Source organism: Mustela erminea, chromosome 10, assembly GCF_009829155.1.
Source record: "Mustela erminea isolate mMusErm1 chromosome 10, mMusErm1.Pri, whole genome shotgun sequence".
Classification (NCBI taxonomy): Eukaryota; Metazoa; Chordata; class Mammalia; order Carnivora; family Mustelidae; genus Mustela; species Mustela erminea.
In genome coordinates, this window is record NC_045623.1 from 104,639,520 (window position 1) to 104,660,003 (window position 20,484).

At 47.1% G+C, this 20,484-nt stretch overlaps 1 protein-coding gene across 19 annotated transcripts in view; it reads right to left on the minus strand.

The window, feature by feature from the left end:
- The window catches only part of CAMTA1 (calmodulin binding transcription activator 1), an 821,619-nt gene that overhangs the window by 8,864 nt on the left and 792,271 nt on the right, over nucleotides 1-20,484 (minus strand). For 9 of the 19 annotated variants that reach the window (XR_004276407.1, XR_004276404.1, XR_004276403.1 and 6 more), the window contains 11 exons: nucleotides 18,715-18,911; nucleotides 18,237-18,315; nucleotides 17,738-18,053; nucleotides 16,760-17,283; nucleotides 11,600-11,787; nucleotides 10,846-11,092; nucleotides 9,937-10,008; nucleotides 8,389-8,409; nucleotides 6,765-6,958; nucleotides 5,966-6,040; nucleotides 3,276-3,306 (listed from right to left, as the gene is read on the minus strand). Coding sequence is in view for 7 of the 19 variants with exons in the window: in XM_032303256.1 (XP_032159147.1) it covers nucleotides 3,276-3,306; nucleotides 5,966-6,040; nucleotides 6,765-6,958; nucleotides 8,389-8,409; nucleotides 9,937-10,008; nucleotides 10,846-11,092; nucleotides 11,600-11,787; nucleotides 16,760-17,283; nucleotides 17,738-18,053; nucleotides 18,237-18,315; nucleotides 18,715-18,911 (1,944 nt within the window). In the remaining 12 variants the exon portion in view is untranslated. The remainder of the gene's footprint in view (nucleotides 1-3,275; nucleotides 3,307-5,965; nucleotides 6,041-6,764; nucleotides 6,959-8,388; nucleotides 8,410-9,936; nucleotides 10,009-10,845; nucleotides 11,093-11,599; nucleotides 11,788-16,759; nucleotides 17,284-17,737; nucleotides 18,054-18,236; nucleotides 18,316-18,714; nucleotides 18,912-20,484) is intronic. The other 10 variants (XM_032303257.1, XM_032303259.1, XR_004276406.1 and 7 more) reach the window with 9 other exon arrangements.

A 20,484-nucleotide genomic window follows, 5' to 3' on the forward strand; every position in this document is an offset into this window, starting at 1 on the left:
AAGATTCTTTTATTTAAGTTGTGTAGCTCTGCCCACCTTTTCTGAAAGCAGGTACTAGGCCAGCACCTCACTAAGACAGGTTATTGGAAAACCAGAGTTCCCACTGTGTATGACAGTGTTTGCGGTGGCTATTCTAGGTGGTAAAGCCCTCACAGAAGTATCATCCCAGAGAAAAAAAGGAATTTATCTAGGAATAGCTTCTCGGAGAGTTGTTTCCTCTGATCTGTGAGAACACTTCCTGTTACCCACAAAAAACTATCTTAGAGAGAAGTGGAAAGACATTTTCTAGCTAGAAAAAGAGGCACTGCCCTGTTTAGTCTCAGTACCTGGAGAATGCATCTGTCAGGTTATTTCTTGACATATGAGGTGCTTTGGGTTTTCTGCTAGGACACTAAATAACACCCTGTTCGATATATTCGAAACCCCGCTGGAAAGGAGTATTTTCAGCAATGTGTGCCCCAAAGACTTCCTCAATCTCAGAAAACCTCCAGTCACTTTTTTTTTTGAAAGCAGAATTCCTAAATTAACTGAAATAATAATTAAGACCATTCATTTAAATATATATCTGTGCCTAACAAAAGTTTTCTCTTAAGTGGATGGCTATTGTGTCCAAGACAAAACAAATCCCTACAAGAGCTAATGAGAATTTGGAAACTGTTTTAAGTCAGTAAACTAGGGGCTAAGCCTAGATGAAGGGCTGGGCGAAAATGAGCTTATGCGGTGAACGGGATCTGGGGCTTTTTCTTACCCTCCCCCCTTAGTATTAGTGAATACTAAAAACTGGAAGACACAGTGGTATTTTCTCATTGCTATGCTTCTGGAATTAGCCTATTGTGCCTTCATTCTGACCGACATCACCTGCCTTTCTAGACAGCCTCTGCTTCATCCCTCCAGGAGGCAGAATTCAATAGTGTCTGGCAAACACTGCGCCACAAAATTTAATTCCTTCAGTTTTCAAGTATTATCTTTTGATGTATCAACCTTAAACGTCTTAAGTGTGGTCCACATCGTAAATGAGTAAGTGTATTAACTTCTTTGACATAAATTCCAGGAGTAAGAGCTCTCCTCTGCGAATGCTCTGCCTCCCGAGAGTCATTTCAACCTGGGGACTGTTGGAGGGAGCGCCCCTGTGACTTCTCTGATGGAACAGAGAGGGAGCGAAACTTGCTGGTAATTAGAACCACAGGGAGAGAAACAGGACCACTCCGGGGTGAACCTGAGCTTCTCAGCTCTTAGCTCGGCTCCTAGCTTTCCCTGCCCGGGGAGGAGTTTTAGGAGCTCGCGACAGAATGCAGCAGGTGCTGAAGGAGTTAAGGTAGGGACTGCGGTGTTGAGAAGCACCTTTGGAAAATGCGTTCTTCAAAAGGACCGTTGACATACAGAAGCTAACAGAAGTGCATAAGCAACATTCTTACTAGATTCTTACTGGGCTCCTTGCAGCGGCTGTAATAATTGCACATGCAAGACACTACAACTTCTAGTTCAATTGAGTCCTAGGACATGCATCTGCTCTTTGGGAGGTTTTTTTTGGTTTGTTTTTTAAGTGGAAAGAAATATTATCTATGCACAGAGCCAGTGAGAGGGAACAGAGAGAGAAGGGAATGGAGATTTGCGCCCCTCTTCTTAGGTCTCAAACACAGGCGGCTCTACCACAGGGGACAACTGTGAACAGCAGCCTGGTGCTCAAGAGGACTGACTAGTTACACTTGCAGACCAGCATAGCTGCTTTATCTATGTATTTTTTAATACATTTTCTTTCAGTGACTATCCATGATTTTAAACAGGTGAGACTTGGAATCTTTTATAGAGCTAGAGTCTTGTTTTCGGGAGAACTTCTAAAAACTCAATTCTCCTATTCTCATCAGTCAGCAAGCTACAGCCCATGGGCCAAATTCAGCCCAATGAATATCTGTGTAAATAAAGTTTTATTGGCACACCAGCCATAACCATTCATGTACGTATTATCTGTGGGTGCTCACATGCTCCGAAGGCAGAGCAGAACAGCTGTGACAGCAACCGTGGGGCCCAAGATACTTACTATCTTACTAAAGCCTCTTACAGGAAAGGTAGTTGGCCTCTGACTTAAGATATAATGAATAAAATGTCAGCATCCACAGAAGTGTACTTGGATGAAAAATATTAGCTCCAGAAATATTAGAGGTTTTAGACTTCTTGAATTACAGTGTCTTCTCAGGAATCGTACACATGACTCAAGTGTGACTGTAGGGCTGGGAAGGGAGGGTGCTGAACCGGGCGACGGGGCAGAGGTAAGGCCTGTGTTCATTTTTTAAGTGGATCTTGTCTTAAGTCTGTCAGACAGAAGTTGTCAAATTCATCTACATTCAGATTTGATTTTGGTGAATGGTATTCCTGGCTTTTAAATCAATTTCCTGACTCTGCATCCTTTACTGTAACTTCAGGCACAGTCTGACTTCTGGTCTGGTCTGACAGAGACTTCTGCTCCTTGGGTCTACTTACAAATCAGCATCCTATTCTAAAATCCCAAGGACACCGACAGGGTCTACTAAATACCCCTCTGTTATCATTTCTTTAAAATACAAATTCTGTTGGAACATCCAATCTTCACTGCAACACAGATATACGGACTTAAGACACTTCACACCGCGTTGTCTTTATTCAGCGTTGCTGTTAAATTCTGGAAGTCAGGTTTGCTCGTTGTGTTCTAACGAGTGTCCTGCATTGCTTCTGGAAAAGCATCTTCGTGTGCTGACTTACCTCAGGGCACCAGGGAAAGGGAGATTTAGAAATGAAACTATAGGAACAGGGTAACTGGGAAATAGTAACTCTAAATAAGAAATGGATTCATTAAAAAAAAAATAATAAAAAAATAAAGAAAGGAAAAAAAGCAGCATCACCTCGTGAGCTTTCTTGCTTTAGAAATTTGGACGTGGCAGCAGTTGAGTGAATTTCATTGTGGCCAATTATGTGAATCACAAAGAACCACCTGCTGGATGTTTTCTTTTGGTGCAGCCTTGTTTCAACACCGACTTCTAAGCATGCCCTGCGGGGTTTCAGGAGGGCCTCCCTTTCTCTCACTCATGCATTTGTTCATCTGCTGTATGTGACTATTGCCATGTTGTATAATGTAGCAGTGTTAGTAATTAGGGTTAGTTTTCATTTTATCTTATTTCATTCAAAATGGATGTGAAACTTACTGGCATACCTAGGCTGCAGCCCCATGCAAGCAAGCAAAAAGCAAAATATTGAAAATGGAAGATAAAGGTAAACACTGGCTAGCAGGCAGCTAAACTCACCCTTTTGTACAGCCTATGGTCCACCAGGGGGCTTTAGACAGTAAAACAATACCAAAGAGCTATTAGCATGTGAGGGTCACAACAGAAACCTTATACATAGCTTTATTTCAACAACAACAGAAAAAGAGTATAAAGTGCTTCCTTTTTTGGAAAGAAAGGAGAGTGGTGACAGGGTATGTGAAATGAGCAGGTAGGACATTCACCAATTTACCGTGAAGTCTAAAACTGTGGGGGTCGTAGGACTTGGCAAATTCCTTAAGAAATGGGACACCTCTTATTGATTCCTGAAGCCATTATCTACCTACCTTTCCTGAGAAGGTGTATATGAGGTTTTCTATTTTCATGCTTCTCAGGGCCAGGACACATGACAGTTTCTCTTAAAATAATATTCCGTACCCCAGAATGGAGCCAGGGCTACGTTCATCGCAGGGAAAAGAGGAGCTCAGACTTTAGGTTCTATTGAGCTTGCGGATCCAGGGATGGGAAGAGACTTACGGATCTGACACAGTGGGCATACAGAGGTCAGTAAAATTTGCCTGCACATTCCTCCTAACCTCTGAACTGTTCCAGGGCAAGTAAGGACAAGAGCCAGTCGGGGGTCTTTATTTCATCCCAAACAATGAACAGGAATTCAGAGTCCATAATCCGATGTCCTCCTCATAACAAACCTTCTTGCCACCCTCAAGAGCTTGCTACTCGTTCAAATATGAACCTGAGAAAGGTAACCATGAGCTTCTTCTCCACTGGTTTACAGAAAGAGAGCTTTGAAAACAAGAGTGGCCCAGTCTCTTGGCCAAGACTCCTTGGCCCAGTCTACTGTGGACTGGGTGGGGGGGGGGCAGTCTACTGTGGGGGCGGAGGGGGCAGCCTTTTATGCACGTAAGTTTTGTTTAAGTAGCTAACCCGCTCACCTCACCCAGTGTAAATACAAGGCACAGCTTTGGATGAGAAAGAGAAGAAAAGGAGTATGGGGCTTTATGTCCGTTTGCTCATAACGACCAAGGCTGCACCACCTACACGTGTTTGCAGAGCCTGGGGAGAAGACCCGCAGAAAGAATAAGGAAAAGGAAAAGACGACCGACCTATGGACATTCAGGTTTGTTCAGAGTGGCCTAAAAAGAGCAACGTACAGCTAATTTTCTTGAAGATAAAATCAGCCGGGAAAGCATTACACACAGTCTCAGCAGGGCTGGGTAGAGCCTTCCTGTGTTTTTCATTTTGCAGGTCGGAGAGGAACAAGGGAGGCGGGAGTGGGAGCACACGGGAGAGCCTCCAGAGAAGGGTCTAGGGAAGTCCCAGAGTTTCCACCGAACGGAGACAATCAACTTCCCTGTTTGGTTGCAAGTACTGTCCTGCTGGCAGAGGTGGGACAGAGTGGGAGCGAAGAGAGATGGGCCCTTGGGAAGGCTAGAACTGATGTGATTATGTCACCGGTGCCTCATATTTTCATCTGGATTTCCTAACAAGACCTCCTAGCTGAGTGCCGGTCCTGAAATCTCGCTGGCCGGTTAATTACAGGGAATGACCTGTCGCTGCGTGGTAGAGAGCAGGTGGGCTGCTGAAGCCTAGGGGGTGACATTAGCTTCTTCCAAACTGCATTCTAGTTAGAGAATATCAGATACATCCTAAAGAATGTTCTTTCTGAAGTTTGTATCACTGTTCATGTGTGGCCCTGTGCCCCTTTTCTTAACATCATATAAAAGAGTTCTTTTGCTAACAGAAGTCAAAGTACAAATGGCCAGCCAACGCCTATTAAGTCTCAAAGCCCAAAGAGTTTCCAAGTTAGCAAGCAGACAGTTTCCGAGCGAGAAAAACTGAAGTAAAAGGGAACGTCTGTTGGACCTGAACTGAATCGGACCCTTGGGCTCGGGCTCTAGGTACAGTGAAACAGGAAGAGGAAAGGAGACGTCAAAGAGCTCGCCGCAGAGCTGGGCTCTGGGAACCGCACAGGGAAGCAACGACACCGCACAGGGTCATGAAACACAGCTCAGAAGGCCGCGGGGACGGATGCCAGACCCGAGTGCTAACCTGCGCAGGAAAACCAAACGATCTCACCAGCTCCCCGCAAATCTAAGGGAAGCGCCTAGTGTTCACAAAAGAAGCTCGAATTTGAGGAAACAAAGAGAAACCCTTTCAGCTGGCTCCGTGGGACGCTGCCCCGTCTCGAGGGAAGGCCCCGGCGGGAAGCCGGTCTCGCCCTAACTGCAAATGCACGCGCGTCCGCGCAGACGGCTGTCCCTTCCCGCCGCGTCCAGCAGAGGGCACCCGCGCTCAGCAGGAGCCTGGCTGGGGCGCGCTTTTCTAAGGCTTCCAGACGGGAGCACTGTGGTGCTCGCGTGCTCCCCGGGAGGACTCGGGACTGGGAGTGAGGAGCTGCTGCGTGTGGCATACGAATAAGAGGCTGAAGAGAAACGGGAATTAGAAGCTGGTCCCATTCAGCTGTCCTCACCCCGGACTAAGACAGAAAGTCACCGGCGTGAGTCTCAGCTATTTGCCACGCGGTCTGAGCTAGGCCCCCCGATCCTGAAGCAGCAGCTCGGGCCCTAGTTAGGTCTGCTCTCCTACTGCGACCCGGACCTTCCCCCTGAGGAATGTTGGGCCGCGCTGCGGCCGGTCATGCGTGGTCGGGAGGGTTAGGGCTGGGCTCCGGCTCTCGATGAGCAAACTGTCTAGATGATGAGTAGGGTTACCTGTGGCGGCAGCGGCGGAGGAACCTCATTATTTTTCGAGCAGCTTGGTCCTGCTTTTTGGTTAGCAAACTGCTCCTGAAAAAGCCGGAACAGGACTGTCACGAGGAGGTCCCGTGACGCTTGACGCGCACACGCCCAACACAGGCGAGCAGCGACAGAGGCCCCTAATCAAACAGTTGAGGGAGCAAACCCCACAGCAGGGGCGGAGAAGGAAGGAGGGGGTGGTGGCCCCCGCCCACAGCCGTGATGGGCACAGGGCCCACGTGCGACATACGGGGACCCCCAGCTGTCCTTTCCCAACCCCTCCTGAGCTTGTTTGGTGGAAGAAGGCTTTCCAGCCTTAGGCCTTCTCGGGGTCGAAGCTGACTCGCCCGAGTCTGATACTCTGCCGAATGTCTATGAGCGTGTTTCACTGCGTTCCAAGTCCCTGTCACGCTCTCTCAGATGGCCCAGCCAGCCTCTAACTATCCTTCCGAGGGCTTGTGTGCAATGACGCTACAATTTGGACTCCCTAGTGGAGCGCCCGCTCTGAGCAGGAACTTGGGTCCCGCCAGATTCCCACCCCAGCTGAAGTCGGTGGGTACAACAAAATGACCCAGGGTGGGGGTTGCGGATTAGAGAGAAGGAACCAGAAGGAGCTGAGCACAGAGGGACGGACAGCACGGGCATCACCACAGGCAGGCACAGCACTTAGTCCCACCAAGGCGAGTCGCCCCCGATGTCGGGGCAGGGCCATTCTCCCCACGAAGCCAAGGCTCTCTCGCCCAGACAGCTTCCCCCAAGCGAGAGGTCAACCCACCTGAGTTTCTGTTGCACGATGACGGCTGTTCGGCGAGCCTGCCGTCTCTTGCCACACTTCTTATAACTCCGGTAATACTTCTGAATCAGCACAGCAGCACGCCTGCTCTGCTGGAATTTTTTTTGTTCGTAGTAACTTCGGAATTTACTCTGGATTAGGATGGCAGCCTGTGTCATCTTTTTATAAAGTGCATACTGCAGGGAAACAAGAACGGGCGCAACAGTAACACCGGGAGCCGCACAAGTCCGTGTCCTCCGAGCGCGCCGGGGGAGGGGCAGGAAACATCTTTTTCCTTTTTTCATTTTTTCCCCCCCTTGATCATCATAGTCTCTGTTTTGGGCTCAGTCATTAAAGAGGAAAACTAGGAACACTGTCACCTACCTTCCCCAAATGCAAAATGTTAGTTTAAGGGTTGCCTTCAGACCATGTACTGCTTTTAATATGCTTTTCCCAAAAATACCAAACATTTTTCCCTTCTTGAAAAAATAATTTTTTTAACAGCAATATGCATAGACATTTAGGAATAGTAAAAACGTATTTAGAAAGTACAACTTAAATGTTCAAGATTAATATTTACTCTGCAATTTTGAAGCATTTTAAAATAACCTTCCTTATGTGCCCCAATCGTCACCACACACACTCACTGCCCACTCAGAGCAGTCGGCAGCTGCTTCCTAACTACGGTTCCGTAGGACACGTTTCCGAGTTGCAAGGTCCCAAATACAAGGCTTATCATGAAACGCTGACACCTTTGAGACATTTAACCTGCAGAAAGATGAGCGCGCATCAGACTGACACAGGGTGAAGCCATGAAAGCGGGCCAAGTGTCGCAGGCCCGGGGCCAGCTCGGGGCCTGGCGCCAGCAGCTCTCTGGCCGGCCTACGGCAGCACCGCTCGGGGGAGGGATGACGCACGGGAGAAGGAGCTCTCTTCCACTTCTGTCTCCAGGCACTAACGAACACAGAGCCCTCCACATTTAAAAAAACGCCATGTCCAAACTACTACTGAAATGGAATAGGACTCTGGGGACAAGAAGTCACAAGGAAGCACCTGGCTTGCAAGAAGGCAACTTACCATCCCGGGGAGAACTACTCCTGAGAAAACCCCTGTGCCTACGTGCATCTCTGCCTGGGGCAGCTGCAGTGAGGAGAGGGAGCGGACTCCCCAGAATGTTCAAGACACAAGACCCTCGCACAAGAGTCCTCTTTAGTCTCGTCTGACCTGCTTTCCATTTTCCCTTGCCCCCAAATCTCTGAAGACAGGGCTCCTGTGGTTCTCCTCCCCGTGGCCGTGCATACCGCAAGCTCACAAATGACCGGGCCAGGCCCAGCAGGACGGAGGGAGCTGCCCTAAGTAGCTGGCTGGGCTCAAGGGAATTGGTGGCTTGCATGGATTCTTTAGACTGACATGCCCAAGAAAATGTCTGATGACTGCTAATGCCAAAACCCACTCCAACAGAGCAACCGTGTGGGCCCCAGAGATGCGCTGTGGTTAGGCGCCCGGCGAGGGGAGGACGCCTGCTTCCTGACCCTGCCGTCTTAATGGCCCCTTCTTATAGCTGGTGATGGCTGTGAAGTTTGTGACTCTGGTGGAATGGTTTGTGAGGGGACTTGGGTGTCATTACCTTCAAGGCTATCCATGTCAGCTTGGGGAGAAACAGAAAATACAAGATTAATGTTAGATTGCTGAATAGAAGGAAATTAAAAACCAGAACCAATAAAACTCCCAACTGGAAAAACAAAAAAACAAAAAAAACAAAACAAAAAAGGCAATCTGGCTACATTAATGCCTTCCATCTTCCAAAATACTTGTCTTATACTTGTCAGTATTTCAAAAAATCATGCCTTCTGTTTTCCTCGTTGGAGACAACACTTCTTTGGGACAGGATTTTAAAAACCAAAACCAAAACCAAGACTCGTGCTTTGGAATAAACACCTGTTGTGGCCACAGACTGGGAGCCTCGCGTGTCTCACTTGCGCTAATGGGAGGACAGAGCTAGGTACCGTGGTGCCAGCGTTTACACAATAAACCTTCATTTTCTGGGATCATGAACTCAATGGGTTAGAAGTCGAAGACTCCTCCCAGCCCACCCATTTCACTAGCAGGGCTTCAGCCGAGAGAAACTCAAGAACATGGCAACCCGTGTGAGAAATCAAAGCGAGCCCTGCCTCGTAACAGAACATAATACCACGCTTCCACAGGACCGCTACCCATCTCAGCATGTGTTATTCCTTTAAGTAAAAAAGTTAAAAACCTACCTAGAACACCGTCTGCTGAAAGGTTCTAGAATCTACTAAAAGGCCTAAACTTTATCATATGGGCCAGTCAAAACTCAAGTAGGCAGGTTTTTACATTTTCTAACCACCCAGGTGGTTTGGAAAATCTAATCTTGACTTCATTTCCGAGCTCAGCTTCTTCATGGTAAAGGGGACATGAAATCGTTTATTGCCAGTAATTGTAAGGAGCAGATGTGATGAGAGGACGGGGCTGTAAGGCGCGGTACCTCCTCGGGGCCCCATGCACCTGAGTTCCCTTTCCCACATGGTGGCAGGTCGGTAGCCTCACAGGGTGTTCTGGAAACAGTCGTACAGCGTGAAAGAACACTTAGGTGTCCTTCCTGCATCTCTTAACTAAGGAATGCAAAAGCCATATAAGCTGCTCTGGGCTTCTTAAGATTTTCAGAGAGTTTTCCACGTCTTCACTTGAAAACGGTCGGGAAGAAGCTGAAAGGAGAGCGGCTCGAGAGCGGCTCGAGAGCGGCTCATTTCTATAGCTCCAGGTCAAAGATAAGCGCCATTATTTCTCTTCTCTGGTCACCACATCAGACTCCCTAGAGTCCTTCAATGACTCCAGGTACAATTACTGGCACACGGAGCCTCATTTCAGACACAAGTAACTCTCTGTGTCAGACCAGCATCTCAGGGGTCATGATACCAAAAGGTCAACAATCTGAACAAAAATGATTTTGTGACATCACTTTAATAGCAGATGGATTTTTGGTTCGTTTTTTACCCCCCACTCTGGAACATTTCCCTCTGGTGTTTGGTTAACACAATCCAAAGCCTTTGAATCAGGTGCCGGACGTAGCGCTCTCTGGCCACACTACACGCTAGAGTCCTGTTGCTGTTTGGACGAGGCATACTTCCTACTGTGACCCAAAGCTATGGTTTACCTGTTTGTATTTTCTGTAACAACGCTGAATGACAGCGGCGGCCACTTCCTGCTGCTCCCGCAAGGGTCGGCCCTGAAGGATAAAGTAAAAGAAAAATCCAATTCACTGTAAGAATTAACGATTGGGTATAAGAAATGTCAACTTTCTTCAGACTGGAGTAGAATTACTACTCATTTATAACCTTCTCTGAGGCCCTCACATTTATGAAAATATAGTAGTAATTAATTACAAGTAGAAATTAGGAAAAATGAACTTACAGAATAAATCTCTGATTCTTCCTTCTAAATAGAACTATGATATTTGGATGTTAGGAGGTCTAGAAATGTTCATTTTGCAAGTATTTAACAAATCACAGTTTGTGTTACCTGCCCTTATACGTTGCCAGATTTCCATTGTCTCTCCTAACATAATCCCAACTACTCTGACTTTGGGATTGATGAGTACCGGCTTTTAACACCTTCTCAGGGTGGTCAAAGACTCCTCTGAGAATCTGTGGAAGGCCACAGACCTTCTCCCACCAAAGATGCACACACAAGCTTTAGCACAAGATTTCAGGAGTTCATGGGCTGCCTACAGTCAGTCCCAGTCCCTTAAGAACCCTTGCCTTAGGTTATTAATTCCTTGTGGCAGGAATACTAACTCCCTTTATACTAACTAAATACTAAATATCTGTCACCATTACCAAGAATAAGTTGACACCGTGTTAACTACACTCTACTGGTTAATTTCCCTAAAGCTTCTGAAAATTATTACTAAAATTTCATATGGCAGGATAATTCCAAATAACAATTCTACAGACTCAGAAAAAAAAAAGAAGTGAGGGGCATAAGTTCTAGTTAGGATGATGCTGACTTCCATCTGTGGTCCTCAACCTTACCAATGTCGTGTCAGGACTCTGTTCTACTTTACCTTGTATTTCCGGAAAGCAGTCTGGACGAGCCTGGCGGCTTCATAGAGCTCTCTCTGCTCATGATCAGAAAGAGTCAACTGAGCAAATTCATTCTCCACCTTCTCACTGGTAGATGCACTCAGGAATTCTGACCAGTCTGCTGCTGAGGGAAGGCTGGGTTTCTCAAAAGCTATTTCACTGACTGGGGAGCCAACAGGGCTCAAGCTGGTATTAGAAGAAGGGGTGAGAGGCTCGTTATATGCACTTCTGAAACAAGAGGAGACACAAGGGAGAGACCGGTGACTGATCAGCACAATCCCCATCACATACTGCTGAGTAAGAAGACAAGGGCCACTGCGCACTCTTACGAACATGCCTTCGTTCAGTCCTGTCAGCTGCTAAACATATTCTATACTTTAACTGTCCTTCAGGTTGCGAGTTCCTCCTAAGTGCCTATCACAAATTTAGTGCTATGCTAAATACTAAAGCCACCGAAGATGCCATCCGGCCCTCAGGAAGCTTCAGATGAATTGGGTGGGTGGGGGGGGCATCATGGGACATGACCTCACAAGTGCTACAAGGAGAGAAAAGTCATGGAAGAGGCGAGGACGTGAGCAGGCATCTAAAAGTGGTGAAGGAACTTGTCCCAGCGTTTCCTTCCTTCCTTCATGAGATCTCCTATTACATAGCATTCATCAGCTCTAATTAGCCTCCCACACCTCCCGCTGAGCCCAGGCATTTACGCCACTCAGTGGCCCACGGACTTCCGCTGACCTGATCTGGGCAGCGCTTGGCAGACGGTCGACATCGGCTAGGTAACTGGCCAGCCAGCTCATGGTACTGCTGATGGTGGCAGTGTCTGGTCTTTCCAATGCCGAGGGCTCCGTGGGCACAAAACTCTCCTGTTTAATTCGATCAGGTGTGGCTTCAATGATGTGCTCTGCCAATGTCATCATGTTCACCTGGAATCCAGAGTTCACAAAACACTCAGGTTAAGAGGAAACCTTAGGAATTATCCAGCCCCTCCCCCCACCCCACCTACCCTTGGGAAGAAAAATGAAGGGAGGGCGGCCTTCCACCTCAATCCAGTGCAGCCCAGCATCACTGTAAGGTTTTATACAATTCAGCCAAATACACTGAGACCTGATTCTCTCCTAATCGTGGTCCGGCCAATACCTTTATACACAAGTCTTAGAGAGCTTCTGCCTTGTGCCTACTCTCTGCTCTCAGCTCGGATCAGCCATTTAATGATACTGTGACTGGGCAGCTCTTCAGCAAGTTGTCACATTACCATGGTGACGCTACAGGGTACCTAAAGGAAGGCCACTGTCCCCGCCACCCTGGCCTTGCCTAGAGACCCCCCGGTCCTGTAGAGGGCAGCAATGAGCCCATCAGAGAGGCTGGCTCCCAACTGGGTCGAACCAGTCAGACAATCCTCCCCTGGACCTCCCACCCTCCTGCACACAGAGGGGAGGATACATGACCCGCTTCTGGACAAAGAGACTCTACAGACGTCTGCTGCAGGGTCTGGGGAGAAGCTTTTAAAATTTTTGTTTTAAAAAGATTTTATTTATTTATTTGTCAGAGAGAGTGAGAACAAACCAGCAAGGGGAGCGGCAGGGAGAGGGAGAAGCCGGCTCCCCGCAGAGCAGGGACACCCCCCACACCCCGGGGTCATGACCTGAGCCGAAGGCGGACTCCCAACCGACTGAGCCACCAGGCATCCCTGGAAAGCTTTGGCTTTCCTGCTGAACAGCACCGATGCCCTTGGCTCTTCCCCTCTTCTTCCTGCCTTGGCTCCCAACAAGCATCCGCCCCCACACGGCGACCACACAGCAACAAGAATCGAGAGGAGTTGTCGCTGGAAAGAACAAAAAGCTCGGGGAAAAGTCTGGGCCCTATTGGCATCACCAAGCCAGTGAACCTCTGCACCTGCTGTCATGTGAGAAAAATGAATCGTTTGTTACTAGTGCACGGCAGTGAGGCTGCTGACTCCTGCAGCCCCAAACACAAGCCCAAGAGAGAAGCGGACTCCTCCGAGCTGCTCGGTGCCGCCGCAGATTTCAGCAGACCTAGAGATATGGCCTCGGTTTCCTAAAGATTTCCCTGCATGTCTCTCTTGACAAGAGAAATGGGAATAATAGGCATTTAAGTTTCTAAGTGAAAGTATCCTGAAAGGATCCACACAAAGGTGACAAAATGCTTATCTTACAACGTGAATGAACCTCCAAACCCTATGCTAAGTGCAAGGAGCCCGACACAGAACCTGCAAATTTTAAGATGCCATTGATATGGAATTTCCAGAAAAAGCAGAACTTCTGGGGATAGAAATCAGATTGGCAGCTGCCTAGGGCTGGGGCGGGAGCAGAGATGACTGCAAATGGGCGTGGGAAACTTTGGGGGGCTGATGGCAGAGCTCTAAGGGGCACACTAACATTACACGGAGCACTTGGAGGGGGTGGGCCTTATGGGACGTGAGGTATACAGCAGGAAGCTGCTAAACACTTATCCTGGGTAATTTTCTATATTTTCAACAAACAAGAATGGTTCTTATAATAGGAATAAAAATTAAAAAAAAATATTGCAGCCTTTCTTTTCCCTCCATATAAGTGTCTTGCTTTGTGACTCAAGCAACAGGAAGTCCTAGCCTGATACCTTTTCCATGAAAGTATCCAAATGTTTCATTAAAAGCAAAGTGGTATTTCTGGAGACTGAAGACTATGACTCTACAGTCGCCCCCCCAAGTCCTCCATTTTTATAACACGTGTCAGTGTGAGAACACTTCGGATCACAACACGTGCCACACGCTGGGCTACCACACACGTGCTTTTTACTGTGCCAGCTGCAACAGGCAAGGAGATTTAAATGACTTTAAACAAAATAATAACATTCTAAGCAGTAGGACCTGAAAAGTCACATCATCTGCTTCTAAATTTCTCGTGCTGTGGTGAGAGAAGACAGTCTATAAATGTGCAGCTTTAGGTTTTTGTTTAAATTCTTGTTGTGTTCTAACATATGAGCAATTTTCACAGATCTGTCTAGGATACAGAAAAAGAAGAATCATCCGTATACTTACTATGTGTATGAATCACATCCGCCGGCATAATTACATACAAGCATATCCTGCATTAAATCCATCACAGATATTAAGTATGTCTGTGAAAGCTATGAAAGCCAGCTTTCTAACGGCCTTGTTCCGGGTTCTCATCTCCTTTCCGCACCTCCTCGCTCGGACAGATGCTGAGGGAAATGTGAGTCTCACACTGTGACTGAGTGTGGCTCCACATCGCTTTGTACTCACTGGCTTTTGCTGTAGTATTCAGAGGCTGTGTTAGTTACACAACTGTGGATGGGTTGTATCTCCTCAACAAATGATATGTCCATACTATTTGCCTTGAATTGTACTTTGAATCTTTTTTTCTTTTTATACTTACTTGTCTGTTCTATCTTTGCCTATGGCTTCCTTTTTACTCTTTCTGTGTCATCTCATTTTAGTTCTGTCTTTTATAAGCAGCATATAGTATGTTTTGCCGCTTTCTTCTTCTTGTTTTTGTTTGTTTGTTTTTTTACCCAATCTGAGAATCTTTTAAAAGAATTGCCGGATAGCAAAGTGGGAATGAATCATGTTTGAAAATATTCCTATAATATTACGTTTTCTGCTTATTATTCCTATTGCTTCATTTTTACTTTTTTCCATTCCTGAACTTTCCCCAAATGGGCCCCAGTTCCCTTTCCCCCCCTTCAATGACTTAGAAATTCTGTAGCCTGGGGCGCCTGGTTGGCTCAGTGGGTTGAGCTGCTGCCTTCGGCTCGGGTCATGATCTCAGGGTCCTGGGATCGAGTCCCGCATCAGGCTCTCTGCTCAGCAGGGAGCCTGCTTCCCTCTCTCTCTCTCTGCCTGCCTCTCCGTCTACTTGTGATTTCTCTCTGTCAAATAAATAAATAAAATCTTTAAAAAAAAAAAAAAGAAATTCTGTAGCCTGTTTTTATGCAATTAACCTGACATACAAAGCAAGCCTGTTTCAGCCTACACTTATCTATCAGTAACACATGTGGAACAAAATTTATAATCTCCCGCAAGGAAGAGCTGCTTTCATACCCTTCACCTTCTTCATTTCCCTGCCTCCCTAGTTTTATTTGGATAATAAGAACATTAGCTCTAAAATAGGATTCCTCCTCTGTTTCCAGCATCCCTTCTTAACAAGTGCTGTGTGTACTGTCACACTGTCCCTAAGTCCTCAGACGTATCAGTTTTGCTGGTTTACTGTGCACTGCTCCATGAACTCTGGCTTGAAGTGCTTCATTATTTCTTTAATTCCTTAATTATTTTTCATTGTCTTTTTTAAATTTGGTGAATACTTCTTGAGACTATTACTTTTTCATAGGTAGATGCTCTTAAGGTAGCAAAATCTTACTCTCTCTGGAGGCTCAATGGAAATGTAAAGTAGAACTTTTCAGGTTATTTTGTATTTCCTGCATCAATCCCATTTTAGCCAAGGCCAGCTGCTACCAAGCTCTGCTATCCAATGGTTATTTAAACTTAAATTAATCAAACTTACATAAAATCAGAAATCCAGTTCCTGAGTCACACTGGCTACCTTTTTGGCTCTGGAGACCACCAATGGCTACCATAATGGGCAGTACAGACACAGAACATTTCCTTTGCTGCAGAGAACTCCAGTGAACGGCAAGGATTTTCAGAGTCTGGTAACTTATTATTTTGTTTACATTTATAAATATGGTCCTAGATTGCTTAGTATTGACATGCGGTATGGCCAAATCCAGCCGGCTACCTGTTTGTGTAAAGAAAGATTTACTGACACATCGCCACACTCGTTCATTCGATATTATCTAAGGCTGCCTTTGTGCTAGAAAGGCAGATTCAGTCGTCATGACAGTCTGTATGGCCCACGAAGCCTAAAATATTTACTATTTGGCTTTTTCCAGAAACATGTTATTAATCTCCTGTCTAACAAGTTCTTTGATCTCCCTGGCAGGCCTCCCCCAACCTGCAGTGATGGGCTGGTACGTAGTGAGGCCCGCACCCCACCTTCTTCTCTCTGTGCCACCAGCTGAGGCGGCAGGAAGGGGATCCTGGGACGAAGAGGAGCAGCTCCGCCATCGGCCCTCTCCCTGCGAGCACCGGCCAGGCCAGGGGCTCTCCAGGCCCCTCCTTCCGGTGGCATTTCTCTAGACCTGTACTCTACTGAATTTCTCATGGGACATTTTCCCCTGCCACATTTGTTTGGGCTGTAGAGGGACGAGGACAGAGAGTGAGTCAATCTCATCCTCTTTGGCTGCTCCTCTGGCCCTCCCCTGCGTAGTATATTTTATTTAATGGAATTTGCCAGCTTAACAGCTTAACCTCCAGTTTACTGCAGTCTATCCTCTCATAGTCTATTGCAAATTTAATGTCCCAACAGGATTCTGGAGCGCCTAGGTGTATGAGAAGCACAATTATCCGCTTCAGGGTTATTTCCCTGCACCTCAAGAGCCCCATGCCGCATACGCCTTAACAGTGGCCGGATGACAGCTGTGCTCTTTGGATCACTTAGGTCATTCAAATTCTAGCCACAGGCCTCCTGTTCTAGCAGTGACTGGGCGGCGACTCTGTTAAACTCTCCGTCTCCCCGGACGTGGGAGGGAAGCAGGAGACCACCGGAGGGCCCCGAGTGAGCTCTGAGGAGCTGGTGTGAAGAGGGAAGGCTTTGCTGAGCCCCAGGTCACTGGTGTTCAGGCCCCATTCAAACAACATTTGAGTCGCTGAATGAAAACGTGGCCCACAAAGAAGATACTCCACCATTCTTCCGTGTAAGACCGCACCTCCAACCCTCTGCTGGCGAGCAAATCGCGCGGCCTGGGAAACGGGCCGTAAGGATGGAGGGAGCGATACAGACGGCCCGGCCTCAGCGGGCTTACCTTGTCTGCGCTTACCTGTATCTCGTCCATGGGCTGTGAGCATTCCGCGCGCTCTGCGCTATCGCGGTAGGACCCCATCTCTGAATCCACCACCTCTCTGTTAGCCATCATCAGGACACTCGTGGGCCCCCGAGGACGCACCTGTGAAGGTGCTGCATCCTCTCCTACACTGGTCCCCTTCGGATTTCCAGTCACCTGTACTGTAGACACACCAATGTAAAGACCTTTGGAATTCCACTTTACTACAGGCTGAGATCCAGAGGCTTGGAATCCTGCAGTCTCTGGAGTGGGAGGGGAGGTTTCCCGGATGCAGTCCCTCACTCCTTCACTGGGGCTGATTGTCTCAGGGACACACTGCTTAGAACTAGGGCTCTGCTTCCTGATATTTGGCTGTTCCAGACTCAGTGCAGTGGACAGCAGCTTCTCCTGCCTTGCCTGGAAGTACTCAGGGTTCAATTTATGCTTTTTGGGAGCTGGATAATCTTTGTGGCTCTCACTGCTGTAGTAATTAGAGGGTTCAGAACGAGGTCTTCTCAGCTCTGAAAAGTACAGTAGAAAGGATAGTCAGGACAGGCGATAAAATTAGGAATCTTAAAGAATTAACACTTTCTCTATGCCTGAGAGACACAAAGTGCAAAGCTGGAACTCAAGACATGTCCCTAACACTTAAATATTCCCCAGCAGAATATACTATATTCAAATAGTCCTCTTCTAAAATTTGTATTTCTTTCTTGAACGGACACAGTTTTTTTGTTGTTGTTGTTTTGTTTTTTTTTTTTGCTACTTTCTGCATTTATTTTTGGGAAGGGAATGGGGAGCAGTAGGCACTCTTAGAGCTAAAAGAAAAATCGAAAACAGAAAAAACAAAAACAGAAAACCAAAAACCAAACCCTTAAATGTACGTGAATATCCTATAGATTTTCTGAGGGTAGCTGCATGAAAGCGAATGGGAAATCTGTCAAGGTCTGAGACATAATAATTTTGAATGTTTACCTGGATTGGTGCTTGCAATAACGGTGACTCCTTTGGGTATTTCTGGAGAGCTGATGGCTTCGCTGTGCCACTGGGTCATCCAGCTCTCCGTGCTGGGCTCCTCGCTCGGAGGACAGTGCATTCTGGGGTTCTGCCCCAGCTGCGCCTGTTCATCTCTCTGCAGGTGCTCCAGACACTCTGCTAATTTCACATGACCCCTTGACCTGGCAATCCCCAAAGGTAGCCTTCCTAGGGAGTCAGGGATAGAGATGGCCCGACGGTCCCACTTGTACAGAACGACGGCCGCTTCTAAGTGCCCTAGAGCACATGCCCACATCTAGAAAACAGCAAAACAGAAAGCAAGTTTTCTCAGTACAAGTTAAAAAACATATTCTGTTTCTGCTATTGCTACCAAGTGACAAACCGGTCCTTGTTGGCAATCTCAGCGGGGCCATAAAAAGGTCACCATATCCCTATGCCGGTTAAAAAGAGTTCAGGAACAAATGAACCTATTCCTTACCAGAGGGGTACAGGAGAAGTGGTCCACATTCAAGGGGTCAACTTCCAGTTCCAAATCAATGCTATCTGCATGCTTTGTGCTGTAAGGGATAGCACCAGAAATTACTGCACAATTAATCATGTTCAAGAAAGACACCAGAACCTTATAAAACCCACAAAGATGAAACCATAGTGGGCACTTAGCATCCCTGATGTGAGGAAACAGAGCCCCTAATTTCATAGCATGGTTTGGACCAGCAGTCCGGAGGAAAGAGAAGTGCAACCTTGAGTTAGTACCACAGGCCCACATTTCTTGGGCGGAAGTTCCTAAAATTCCCTGGGGAACTGTCCTCAGAGAAAGCCCTCTGCTCCACCGCCATGGCGGTGCTCACTGACTGGCAGGATCTCTCTCTCCCAGGGAAAACACTAAGGAGGACACAGCAAGGGGATGGGCAGGGACCGACAGGGATGAGCCCCAGTGGCACATGGCCCAGCATTACCGCCATTTGATGAGGGTCTGGATGAGGGTGGCGTAGCCCTGCGCGGCAGCCAGGTGCAAGAGGGTCATCCCACGGAAGGTCTTCGAGTGGATCAAGTGCTTGGACTTGGCCCAGCAGGCTCGGCTCATCATCTTCTCACACACGACCACCACACGGTTCTCGAAGCAGCTCCCCAGTGTCCCAGGGCCAGAAGCGCACTAGAAGGAGGAAGCGCGCGTTAACGACTAAGGACCAAGGGCCTCTCCTGACCAAGTCAGCCTCTTCATGTAGGAGAAACAAATGCTTTACGACCAGCCGCCCATGCTGGGAAACAGCAAAGGGCACATAAAGAGGCACCGTGGAACGGAGACTAGCATGTGCTCGGTTCAGCTCAGCAGCACACGGCCATGCTCGTGGGTGGCAGAGGGTAGTTTTCCATCACTCGGAGAACACCAGAGTCTGTCCACCACAGGTGACACTAATCATGAACATCGCACTGCTCCATCTAGGGGAAAGCGCCTCTTGACAGGAAAAAAGGTGCCACCAGCCTCCAGTTGACGTTCATGATGTAGACCATGGACTGGCAGGAGAGCAAGGCAGGGTAGCAGTCCCAGTTCTTGCCGCTGGGGATACACCTGGACCTCTGCCTCGCTGGCTCCGCCGTAAGGAGAACTAAGTCACTCAGAAAGGGATTTTTTCCCCCAAAGAAACACTTTTAAAAATCCATTAATGATCCCATCCTTTGGGGAAAGCATTAGAGATCCTGAAATTTAAGGGTTATTAATAACAATAGAGGTACACAGAAAAGAGAAATTCATTAATTTCAACTGTGGCTTTCTTCTCTTGATTCCGTTGTAAAGCAAGAAAAATAAAATCAAACTCCGTCCCCTCAACGGTTTGTCTGAGTCTCTGTGATGGCAGCTCTCTGCTGAACCTTCCCCCCATATAGATGATACTTCTAGCCTGATTCTCACCTCTGGAATTATTTAAAAAGTGTCCCCCCGCCAACCCCAGTAAGAAAGCCTACAGAATTCAATTACTACAGAAATATTGTTGCTTCTCATTTGTTTTGTTTTGTTTTTTTACTTTTAGGTCTGGGGGGAAAACGCCTACAAAAATGAAAAGGCAGATGATAGATACACTGTGATCCTCGCTTGGGCTGTCAAAATATCTGAAAAGAGCTCAGGTGGGTGAGCCTGACCTGCAGTACAATTATCTCGCCTCAAAAGGCCCAGGCAGAGCCATGGACACGTACCAGACACCTTCATAAGCCCAGGGAAGTTACGGTCAGTGAGCAAGGAGGAAATTTTTTTTTTTTTTGCATTAACAAAAACAGCCGCATCTTTATCGTAAAGGGTGGACACAGGTATGTTATTGAAGCCAACCTAGACTGACGGAAGGGTCTTTCAGGGCAGTTAATATGGACGCAGATCTACTAGGACAGTTACTGAAGGGTAAGTTGCTAAGAGGACATCACCACCCAACCGTTGTTGGCGAAAGGAAAAGGTTTTCACGGGAAGCTCTTATCTGAGTCATGAGATATGCCAAAGAATGACGATTTCTTTCTTAAAATTTAGGAGTACAGGTGAAAAAGAAGCTACAGTAGCCTTGATGATACTTTACTGTGTGCCAAGTCCTTCCTTTTCATTTCTGAAGAGCGGTGAGGAAGAAGAAAACTCAAGGAAAAAGAGATTAGTTTCTTGGGTGTGGCCTATTAGATTAAAATTAGAATTAAATTTAAAATCTATATTTAAAATTTAGAGGTAAACATCATTCACCTTGAAGAAAAAA